General features: G+C 52.6%; 1 protein-coding gene across 1 annotated transcript in view; it reads left to right on the top strand.

The window, feature by feature from the left end:
- B4GALNT3 (beta-1,4-N-acetyl-galactosaminyl transferase 3) overlaps window positions 1-11,455 on the top strand; it is a 109,550-nt gene that overhangs the window by 89,661 nt on the left and 8,434 nt on the right. Inside the window, exons 5-15 of the mRNA XM_006771317.2 lie at window positions 1,212-1,307; window positions 1,796-1,886; window positions 2,274-2,374; window positions 2,916-2,983; window positions 4,063-4,141; window positions 4,261-4,327; window positions 6,148-6,291; window positions 7,076-7,185; window positions 8,343-8,443; window positions 8,724-8,785; window positions 9,661-10,435. Coding sequence (XP_006771380.1) covers window positions 1,212-1,307; window positions 1,796-1,886; window positions 2,274-2,374; window positions 2,916-2,983; window positions 4,063-4,141; window positions 4,261-4,327; window positions 6,148-6,291; window positions 7,076-7,185; window positions 8,343-8,443; window positions 8,724-8,785; window positions 9,661-10,435 — 1,694 coding nt within the window. The remainder of the gene's footprint in view (window positions 1-1,211; window positions 1,308-1,795; window positions 1,887-2,273; window positions 2,375-2,915; window positions 2,984-4,062; window positions 4,142-4,260; window positions 4,328-6,147; window positions 6,292-7,075; window positions 7,186-8,342; window positions 8,444-8,723; window positions 8,786-9,660; window positions 10,436-11,455) is intronic.

Genomic DNA, 11,455 nt, shown 5'->3' with positions numbered 1-11,455 from the left:
AGTTCTCCCCCACCCCCATGTTCTCTCCCCTCCCACCTCTCCCTCCAGATCTCTTGCTGGAGACCTTATGTCACGTCCTTCTATCTGGGCTTCCAGTCTCGGGGGCCCTTCCTCTGTTTTCCTAAGGGCAGCTTAGATTTTGATAACTGAGGGGCCACAATGGGGAGGGCAGGGCAGGGTCTGTTTGTGTAGAGTAATTGAGGTCCCACCTCCCACAACCTGGAGATTAAGCTCTGGGGGAGGGGAGGAGAAAAGAGCTGAGGTGGGGTAATCTGAAACTCTCTGTCAGGATAAATTGGGACAGTATCCCCATGCTACACACCCCCTCTCCCCCCCTCCCCGCCAAGCTCCAGGCTTCCACCCACTCTGAGTACTTGCTGCTGCCTTAGTCCTTTCATTTGAAGGGGGCCCTCTGCTCCAGGCCTTCATGCCCTGTCCTGAGGAGGAGAGAGAGAAAACATCCTCTGCTCCCACCTTCCGTCCTCTGCTCCCACCTTCCCAGGAGCCTTTCCAGGATTGCCTGGAAGACCGGGCACCTGGTTCATTATTCAGGTGAGGCCTGGGCAGAGTGAGGCTTTGAGCTCCTGAGAGCGGTGGGAGGCCTGGTCTGCCGATGAGTCCCCAGGAACCTCCCGCAGCGCTTTCCCAGCTGCTTCCCCACAAGGGGAGCCCCCAGCGTGGAGACCGCTGGGTAGATAAGATTTCACCCGCAGACAGCTGTGGAGCTTTCCTCTCCCTGGGCATTAGAGGAAGGGGAGAGGAGGGAGCAAGTCTTCGGCTGAAACCCCAGCTTGGCACTTCCTTCCAGTTCCCTCTGTCATTTCTACCATTCTGTGTGGCTGTTACTCCCCCGCGCCTGGGGAATGCAAACCAGCCCGCTTCCTGCGTGGAAAGAGCTGGGAATGTATGTGTGAGTGTGTGTGTGTGTGTGTGTTTGTGTGTGTGTACACATGTACATTTGCACACATGCATGGCAAGAAAAACACGCAAGCCTCAGGGCCAGGCCATAAGGATGAAGTTTCTGAAAGAAGCCAAGGGTCCCAAGGATGGGAATGGGACTAAAGTGGGCCATGACCTTCAGCAGTGAGAGGAACACTTGTGCTGGGGCTGTGGTGGCCCGTGCCTCTGACTCTCCACCCAGCCTCTTCAAGTCATGGGCCGCAGGGGCAGGTTTGGGGTGTTCACTCTCACCTGCTTCTCCGCCCGTACAGTTCCGGGGCCGCGCCAACCTGCATGTGTTTGAAGACTGGTGTGGCAGCTCCATCCAGCAGCTCAGGAGAAACCTCCACTTCCCTCTGTACCCCCATGTGAGTGCTGTGGGCCCCCCTCTCCTTTCTCCACACCATCTCCTCTTCCTCTGCCTACTTCTGTCTCTTATCCCCCCCCCCACCCATCTTCTGTCTTCCCCATCTTTCTTTTTACTTCTGGTTTGCTTTCTTTCCTTTATCTCGTGGGCCTTTCTTTCCTCTCTGCACAGTATCTGCTTGTTCCCGCCCTAGAGATTCCTTCGATGTCTGTCATCCTCGCCATCATTTCAGCTTTAGACCCTCATTTTGGTTCATCATCTAGTTTGCCCAGGGCCATCAGGTGCAGTTGTGCTGGTGGTGTACTCTGCACGGTCACCTGGACAAAGTGGCCCAGTGGGAGTGGAAATCTTCCCCATATTCCATACCAAGCCATGCCCTGGCCCAGCCTGTCTCCCCCCTCCTGGTCTTCCCACCAGGCCTGACTGGACCAGTCTCCACTTCCTCTTCCCTCTTCTGGGTAACAGTTTTCCTCCCCTTTCTTGGCATAGATCCGCACAACTCTGAGGAAGCTGGCCGTATCTCCCAAATGGACCAACTATGGCCTCCGCATCTTTGGCTACCTGCACCCCTTCACCGATGGTGAGGCCAGCCCCAACGCCCCACCCTTCCACTTCCTGCCCCGGAGTTCTTTAGGGAGTCCAGAGAACATAAGCCCGTGGCTGCGAAATACGTCTGCTCTGGGACCCTGTTAGTACGTCTTTGACGAGAGTCTAGCTGCAGTCTCATCCAGTCCACCCCCACCCGCAGGCTGTCTTCATTCCTTGACTTGCAGAGTCTGGATCTGGCTCACCTCTCTCTCTCTAGTCTTCCCACCTACACAGTATCTCCCAGGATGGAGAAACCCACTCTACAGGAGGGAAGCCACGCACCAAGCCCCCAAGAGAATTTAATGACTACACATAACACAGGCCTTCAGCCCTGACACTGATGTTCTTGCTCTCACCTGGACTCTCCCCCACTGCCTAGGGCCAATCCAGTTTGCCATTGCTGCAGACGACAATGCGGAATTCTGGCTGAGCCAGGACGACCAGGTTTCAGGTCTTCAGCTACTGGCCAGTGTGGGCAAGGTAGGGTCAACTCAGCCCATCTCCCTTGGTCCAGGTGCCAGGCATTGAAGGGGCCCGCCTCCATCAGTAGACTCTCATCACCACTAGTGACTCTGGTGTGATTGCCAGGGAAAAGGTGGGAACAAGAAGATCCTCTCACTCCGTCCCATTTTACCCCGTGGTAAACGGAGGGGTGGGGAGGAGGAAGGAGTCAGTCTGAGGCTGGGAAAAGACCCCCGGGAGATTCATCTTTGGGCTGGGCCTAGGCCACATAACACCTTTTGGTTCAAAACTCCTTAGCTCAGTGCGAAGAACTCACCCAAGGGGATGGATGCTGCGGCCCTTCTGGAAGCAGGGAGGTGCTTCTTGCATGGGTCACTTGGTCACTCCCTTAACTCCCTTCTGTTTTCTCTCCCATCATCACTCACCATCTTCCTTCCTCTGTTCACTCTCTCTCTCAACTTTTCTCTTCCTCATTCCTTCCTTTTCTTCACTCACCACCTCTCATCCTTCATATTTTCTCCTTCCCTCCTTCTTTCACTCTCTCTCCTCACACTTGTAGACTGGAAAGGAGTGGACTGCCCCTGGAGAGTTTGGGAAATTTCGGAGTCAAATTTCCAAGCCAGTGAGGTGAGTGTGGAGTGTCAGGACATGCACAAGAGCGCCAAAGAAACCCCAGCCTCCCCCAAGGGCTGAGGCCAAATCCAAGTCATAGAGCCCGGCCCTCCTTCAGCCTGCCTGCTCCACTCTCCAGCCGTCCTCATTCACAGGCCTCAGTGTTCAGGGCACCCATGCATTTTAGTAAATAAAGTCTTTGATTTAGAAACCATCTGGCTCATCATCCCTCATTTTACAGATGAAGAAACTGAGGCCCAGAGGGGCAATGATTTAATGAGGGTCTCCCAGCTATTTGGTGACACTCAGGACTGGAAAACAAAAATAAGTCTCCCTTCTCCCAGTCCTTGCCTTTCACATGTTCTCTGCACCCAAAGATATCCACAGCTATGCAGCCCTAGCACCTGCTGCTCCGCCTGTGCAATGCAAAGGTCCTAGTCGCAGCAGACCCTTCCTAGACTGGAGGGAAACAAAGGGCCCTTCCCGCTGGTAGTGCCTGGAGTCACATTAACATGCTGGAAGGGGGACTTAGCCCAGCGTCAGAGCACCACCTGGTGGCTGGCGCACACACAAGCGAGAACATGCATTGGCCTGATGGTAATAATGACAGTCCAGCTTGCAAAGAGCACTGCTCTGTGCCAGCCTCTGTGGTGCAATTCAGCATAACAGCTAATGACATGGGCTCTGAAGCAAGCCTGCCGGTCCAAATCCCACTCCACCACATTACCTCGGGGCTTTGGAAAACTGCCCAAGATTTCTGTGCCTCAGTGTTCTCATCTGCGAGAAGGATTAAGCGACTTAATATATACAAAGCTCTTAGAACAGTGCCTAGCCCACAGTACCAACTCTATAAGGGTTCGTTATTATTTATTTTTTATTCTCCCTATTGTCCTGTGAAGTAAGTACTGTTATCATTGCCATCTTCCAGAAGAGAAAACTAAGGTGACACAGTTCGTCAGTGGTGGAGAGGGGGCTCTAACCCAGGTGGTTAAGTGACAAGGGAGTTTATAGGTGGGCGCAGTGGAAGAGTGGGGCAGAGGGATGGCCATGGGCTGGAGACAGCTTTCCCTTTCTCTGCTCTCTCCTCCCGTCAGCCTGTCAGCCTCCCGCAGGTACTACTTTGAGGTGCTGCACAAGCAGAATGACGAGGGCACGGACCACGTGGAAGTCGCAGTGAGTGTTCCTGCCCCTCCTAGCTCAGCTCCTAGCCACTCCTGTTCCCTCGTCCCTTGGACCCTTTTCGAAATCTAATATCTGCCAGCCTTCCATATCCATATTCTCTCCTCTTCCAGTGGCGACGGAATGACCCTGGAGCCAAGTTCACCATCATTGACTCCCCTTCCCTGTCCCTCTTCACAAGTGAGTAGGCTCTGCCCCTCGCCTGAGATGGAGGCCAGGGGTAACCCACGGGAGGCTCAGCCCACCTGGGGAACTAGTCGGGGGGTGGGTGTGGAGGCTAAAGCTCAAGGTGCTTGGAATGTGGGTGTGAAGGGATAGGAATAGAACCTAAGATCAGAGGTCCTTAACTCTCAGGGGTCAGGGATCCCTTTGAGAACCTGATGGAAGCTCTGAGCCTTCGTGCACCCACAAACCATATTTTGTGTATAATTTCAAGGGGATCCAGAGACCACGAGGCTCACTCCACATGAAAACCTGAGTGAGGCCAATCTCCTATGTCACAGATGAGGCAGCCATGGTTCTTTCCAAGCCATGGCAGAGCAGAGGAAACTGTTTTCACTGCTTTAAAGTCTCAGTAAATGAACTCTTCCATCATACTCTTCATTGCTTATGATTTCCTTAGCAAGACTCTCATCTGGAGGTCCCACTAGGAATTGCCACCTGGCAGGTGGGGCCGTGTGGGCCCTGGGAGTAGGAAGAGCAGACAGGGCTAGAACCCTATAGGAGGAAGGAAGGCAGGTGCTGGGAGGGGACTGGGAGGCAGGGGGAGGTGTGCGTGTGAGAACGGGGCAGGATGGAGGGAAAAGGGAAGGTCTGGGTTCCCTGGAGAGGGTGGCATCTGTGGAACGGTGAGTGGGAGGAGATTTCCGGTGACCAACGCAAGAGGCCACAAAGTCAAAGCAGAGGGACAGGTTGTGAGTTGCTGGGTTGCTGCAAGAGGAAGACGAGAGAATTGGAATCCATAGATTCTATGTGAATCAAGAAGAAAGAGACCCCTAGCAAAGTTTAGGTAAGAAACTAATAGATGGACCAGATGTAACTAGCCTTGGGTGTAGGAGAGCTCTAGTTGCGGCTGAAGACAAATGAACCCAAGAGGCAGAGAACAGAGACAGGCAACCAGCCCTCAGATGAGGAGCAGGGCTGCTGGGAACGCTAGGGGGCACCCTGCTCATAGGCATTGCTGATCTGTTGGAGCTGCAGCATAGTCTGCAGGCTGAGACTAGACTGCCAGGTTCAAACTGCCACTTTATCAGTTATGTGATCTTAGGCAAATGACTTAGAGTCTCTTTGCCACAGTTCCTTTTCTGTAAAATAGGAATAATAATAATACATGTCATGTGGTATTATGAAGATTAAATGGTTTATTTGGTTTGTTTTTTAATATATTTTTATTGATTTCAGAGAGAGAGGGAAAGGGCGAGAGAAACATCAATGATGAGAGAGAATCATTGATCAGCTGCCTCCTGCATGCCCCACCCTGGGGATCGAGCCTGCAACCCAGGCATGTGCCCCGACCCGGAATCAAACTGTGACCTCCTGGTTCATAGGTCGATGCTCAACCACTGAGCCATGCCGGCCGGGCTAAATGGGTTATTTGTAAGATGCTTAGAACATGCCTGGATTATTATTTAGTAAGAACTATATATGTGTTTGTTCAATAAATGAAACATGCTAGTACTTATAAAAGACAAATTCCTAGCAGATAGCTGTAAAACATTTTGAGGAAGATGTGTTCTTTTCCAATTCACACAAAAATGGTGGTGTGTGCTGGTCATGGGGCCAGGGGAGAGAGTCAAAAGGAGATAAAGAGCTGAAACCACAAGTTATGGGGGGCAGGGCTAGAGGGAAGAAGGTCGAGCACATCCTATACTGCCTCTGGGGGTGTATAGGGGCCTTGACTGAGCCTTTCCCCCGGCCCCTCAAAGAGACAGGGCCTGGGTTCTGGGCTGGGTTTGCTCCAGGGCTCACAGCTGCCCTCTTTTCTTTCTTCCCTGGCCCAGATGAGACGTTCCTAAGGATGGATGAGGTGGGCCACATCCCACAGACAGCAGCCAGCCATGCAGGCTCCCCAGACTCTCTTCCCACAGATGAGCAGCCCCTCGCTGACATGCTTCGGCCTGACCCCCGGGACACCCTCTATCGAGGTGAGGCCTCGGCTGCATACTTGTCACCCAGTCTGGGGACGGTATATGGCCAGGTCCGTGGTGTGGGTGGAGACTCAGGAGACCTGTCAGTTCTACCAGTGTCCCCAAACCCCGAAGATTGTAGTGTGAAATATAACATGCACACAGAAAACTACAAAAACATACATGTATAACTTTATACTACACAAACCATTACAGAGCAAACATTTGTGTAACTACTGCCCAGGACTAGAAAGAGAACTCGAACCCAGAAGCTCCCTGGGTGTCCCTCTGTAATCACAAACCCCATAGCTTCTAACTGGATTCTGGCTCTTCTTACCCAGTGAGAGAAATACTAGTATGTTCCCACTAAGGTGTCAGAGTCTTAAACACTTGGGAGTGTGTACATTTTAAAAGATGACAAAATCATGTCCTGCATCCCCTGCTTCTCAAAGGAAATTCAGTTATTGCACTGCACTTGGAAGTCTCTAAGCCTTTATTGAGGCCAGCCCTGTACAGCCATCCCAGTGCGATACTGTGCCTTGAACTAGGGAGTCTGAGTCCTCTGCCGCCAAGGTGCTCCGTGAATGCCCCTGCCCCAGAGGAGTGGTGCCAGCCCTGGTCTGGCAACCTCAGCCAATGGCCATGGACTCTGACCACAGCTGCCTCCAGTGAATACAAAGGTGCTGCTCAGGGCAGAGGACTTCAGCCCTCATCCCTCAGCCAGGAGCCTTTGTGGCTCTAAGCCAGCCCCTGTTTCCAGCTCCCACTCCCCATCCTCATCCCCTTCCCTTACTGTCCTCAGTGCCTCTGATCTCCAAGTCTCATCTCCGTCACGCCCTGCCTGATTGTCCCTACAAACCCAGCTACCTGGTGGATGGGCTCCCCCTGCAGCGCTACCAGGGCCTCCGGTTTGTAAGTCTGGGGCCCGGACAGTGGGGGGCAGGAGTGAGAGAGGGCTTGCTGCCTATGGCTAAGATGGGGGGTTGCTGAAGCTGACTTCCCTCTCCTTCCCACGTTGCATACCAGCAGACAGACAGGGTGGCCTCCCAGGCTCCTGGGCTGGGAGAACGAGCATTCCAAGTTGCTTCTGGCCCAGGTGGACTGCCCTGCAAAGCCTGCGAGTGGAGTTCTGCCTTAGGGAACCCCGTACACCAGTTCTGCCACAGTGATGATGTGAGGTGGGCTGGCATAAGGCTTCTTACACTCTTTGCTCCATGGGCTACACAACCCTGTCCTGCCCGGGTCAGTCCTACCAGCCAGTCGGCCAGCAGCACCTATTAAACTCATAGATAAGACACTGGAGAAATGAGCTATGGAGGGGAACGTGAGAGAACGTTCAGGCTGTGTGGAAACTAGAGAGGCAGAAGAGCAGAGAGTGCTGGAGGCAGGAGAGAATGACCAGGACTCAGAGGATGGCTGGGGTGGCACGGAGAAGGTTTTGGGTGGTGATTGCCTTGAGCTATGTTTAAAGGGGGCAAAAAATAGTGAAGTAAATAACAAAAGGGGTTGTTCCAAGGTGGTGAGAGGTTGCAGGTAAAGGTGTAGAGGTTGCAGGAGAGGATAAGATGACAGGAGGAGGAGGGAGGGTCTGCAGCTGAGAGAATGAGGTGGGTCGGGAGATGAGGGACGTGTGCACTGGAGAACTAGCCTGTAGGGGTTATGTTTGGTCCAGAGAGCCCAGAGAGGAGGCATAAAGTGGAGTGGGCCCTGGCCAGTGCGGCTCAGTTGGTTGGAGTGTTGTCCCATACACCAGAAGGTTGCAGGTTTGATCCGTGGTCGCACATGTACGGAAGACAACCAATTGATGTTTTCTCTCACATTAATCTCTCTCCCTCCCTCTCTAAAATCAATAAGCATATCCTCAGGTGAGGATTAAAAAAAAGAGAGAGAAGAGTGGAATCCTGGTCTGCATGAGCAGATGTTGAATTCAGAGCTCAGTGCAGCCCTTCCCTCCCCATTAGGGCAGGTTCCTAGGAGATGGGAAGGAGGGCTCAGGTTCAACTCTGGTTGGCTGACTTCTTACCAAGATCCCACCTTCTTTCTCCTGCTGCTTCTTCCTCTACCTCCAGGTTCATCTGTCCTTTGTTTACCCCAATGACTACACCCGCCTTAGCCACATGGAAACCTATAACAAATGCTTCTACCAAGAAAACACATTCTACCAGGACAGGTGAGCAACACTGAATGAGGCAAGAAGATGGCGCTCTGCAGGAGCCAGGGGAGCTGCCTGGACCAGAGGGACTCAATGGCCCTCCAGCCCAAGGAGCCTTGGTCCTTCCTAGGCACTTCCCATACTCACAGATTCCACACCCCCTCCTCGCCCCGCCCCGCCACTCACACACACAACACGGTCCAGGACATGACCTCAGACTGCTGCTGGAACTTCCAGCAGAGCCTCATGCTCTGCCTGCAGGGCACCTGTGCAGCCTGCTTTTCCCTTCCTCCTACAGGTTCAGCTTCCAGGAGTACATCAAGATTGACCAGCCTGAGAAGCAGGGGCCAGAGCAGCCAGGTACAGAGTGAGAGCTGGGGCTTCCAGGTCAGGCTGGGAGGGGTGACCATGGTCTATTTCTAAGAGAAGTTCAGACTATGCTAGCCCTGCACCTGAGGAGCTTAAAATTCAAACGAGTCCAGCCAACATGGCTCAGTGGTTGAGCATTGACCTATGAACCAGGAGTTCACAGTTCAATTCCCAGTTAGGGTACATGCCCGGCTTGTGGGCTTGATCCCCAGTGGGGGCGTGCGGCAGGTAGCTGATCAGTGATTCTCTTTTATCATTGATGTTTCTATTTCTCTCCCTTTCCCTTCCTCTCTGAAATCAATAAAAAAAATATTTTTAAAAAATCCAAACCACATGGCCGCTCCTTCCACACCCAAGGGTGCAAAGCAGTACTCCCAGCTTTTCTATATCAAGGCACATGTTCTACAAGAACATGACTGTTGGTGGCAGCAGGCTGGGTCAGCTGGAGGTTCTGAGCCCTGGAGATTACTTGGGCTGCCCCAGGATGCGCTGTCCCTAGCACGTCATTTGAGAAGTTCTACAGAGAAGCACTGTCTTCCTGTGGCCTTTCTTCTTGTGGCACTAGGGCCTGGGTTGGGCCGTTTGTTGGAATCCTCCATGTGCCAGGCACCTGCTAGGCACTTTGTGTATTTATATCACTCTGTCTTCACAAAAACCTGTGGAAGATGGCTCATTATTCCCTTTATGCAAATGGAGAAACTGGGGTTACTGAGTGAGTGACTCACCCAGGTCACACAGTAAGTGGCAGAGCCCAGATGCCATCCCTGTCTGAAACCCCTTGAAGTATCACACAATCACCAGGTATTTGTATGTCTTGGGAAAAGCTTGCAAACTCTGACGTGAGGAATGGTTGTTATTAATGACAGGTTTTGAAGAAGGCCTTCTAGAAGAGTCCCAGTATGGAGAGGCAGCAGAGGAGACCCCTGCTTCCACTGAGCCAGAGGGAAAACACGTGCCTACCTCTACCCCTGGGCAGGATGTCACTGACTACCACCTCCGGAGCCTGCGGAAACTCCTGGCCCGGCCCCGGGAGGGGCTGCCTGCCCCCCTTTCCAAGCAGAACTCTATAACTCCCTTCCCAGTGAAGACCAGCAATGTCCCAGTCCAGCAAGCAGAGAAGATGGAGAGAAAATCCAGACCTGAGCCCAGCCAAAATCCACCTCATTCTGACAAGTGGCCTGGGCACCGGATGGGGAACCTACCTCAAGTCAAAAGGCCCAGGCCCACTGGTGATAGCCCCAGGAAGACTCTAGGGCAGTCCCAGTGGCTTAATCAAGTTGAGTCATACATTGCAGAGCAGAGGAGGGGTGACAGGATGGAGCCTCTGGCCCCGAGGAGGGGTTGGCCTGGGGAGAAGGTGGTAGCAGCTGCAGGCCAGGAAGGGCAAATGGAGGGAGAGGAAGAGGGTGAAGAAGAGGAAGAGGAAGAGGATGTGAGTGAGGTGTTTGAATACGTGCCCATGTTTGACCCAGTGGTAAACTGGGACCAGACTTTCAGTGCACAGAACCTTGACTTCCAAGCCCTGCGGACTGACTGGATTGATCTGAGCTGTAACACATCTGGCAACCTGCTGCTTCCAGAGCAGGAGGCTCTCGAGATCACACGGGTCTTCATAAAGAAGCTCAACCAGAGGAGCCGGGGGTAAGGTAAAGGGCTCTCCTGGGGCTGGGGCCGGGGCTGAGGCATGCTGGCCCAGGGGGCAGGGACCTGGGGGCTGTAGTGGGTTCCCTTGTTGCAGACTCCTGGAAGGGACAAGTGCCCGGAGCCCCTGCCCCTGGAGGTGACCTGGACCAGTCAGGTCTTCATCCCACCATCAAGCAAGGTTTTGAAATGCCTTGGCTCCCAGTCTAAAAGCACAGGGAAGACCTGGCAAATGTGGTCCCCTCTCTCAGGGAAGGAGCTAGTAAAAAGACAGATCAAGCAAAACGGAGGCTAAAAGAAACTAATAGGAACAAACCCCAGATGTGGGCTAGAAGGGCTAGAATGGCTGAGCTCTTTGTTGTTTCATTCATTTAACCAATCAACATTTTTTCAATTAAGATAAAATTCCCACACCATTTAAGAGTATACGATTCAGTGGGTTTTAAGTATATTCATATATTGTGTGACCATCACCACTTTCTGATTCCAGAGCATTTCTATCACTTTTAAAAAATGTTTTTATTGATTTTAAAGAGAGAGGAAGGGAGAGGGATAGAGAGATAGAAACATTGATGAAAGAGAAACATCCATCGGCTGCCTCCTGCACACCCCCTACTGGGGGTTGTGCCTGCAATCCCGGCATGTGCCCTGACTGGGAATCGAACTGGTAACCTCTTGGGTCAATGCTAACTACTGAGCCACACCAGTTGGGCCATTTCTATCACTTTTTAAAGGAACCCTGTAGCTAATAGTGGTTAATTCCCATTCCTCCCTCCTCCCAGTCTCTACTTTCTATTACTATAGATTTACTTATTTAGACATTTCACATAAATGCAATTATATAATACTAGAGGCCCGGTGCACAAAAATTTGTGCACTGGCGGGGGGTGGGGGGGTATTCCGAGGGGTGTCCCTCATCTCCACTTGTGCCCTCTCACAGTCTGGGACCCCTTGGGAGATAACCACCTGCTGGCTTAGGCCTGCTCCCCGGGTGGCAGATGGCACATGCCTGGACAGCAG

The sequence above is a fragment of the Myotis davidii genome, unplaced genomic scaffold, assembly GCF_000327345.1.
Source record: "Myotis davidii unplaced genomic scaffold, ASM32734v1 scaffold944, whole genome shotgun sequence".
Classification (NCBI taxonomy): domain Eukaryota; kingdom Metazoa; phylum Chordata; class Mammalia; order Chiroptera; family Vespertilionidae; genus Myotis; species Myotis davidii.
The sequence above is the reverse complement of the archived record's forward strand: the minus strand, read 5'-3'. Positions and strand labels throughout refer to the sequence as shown.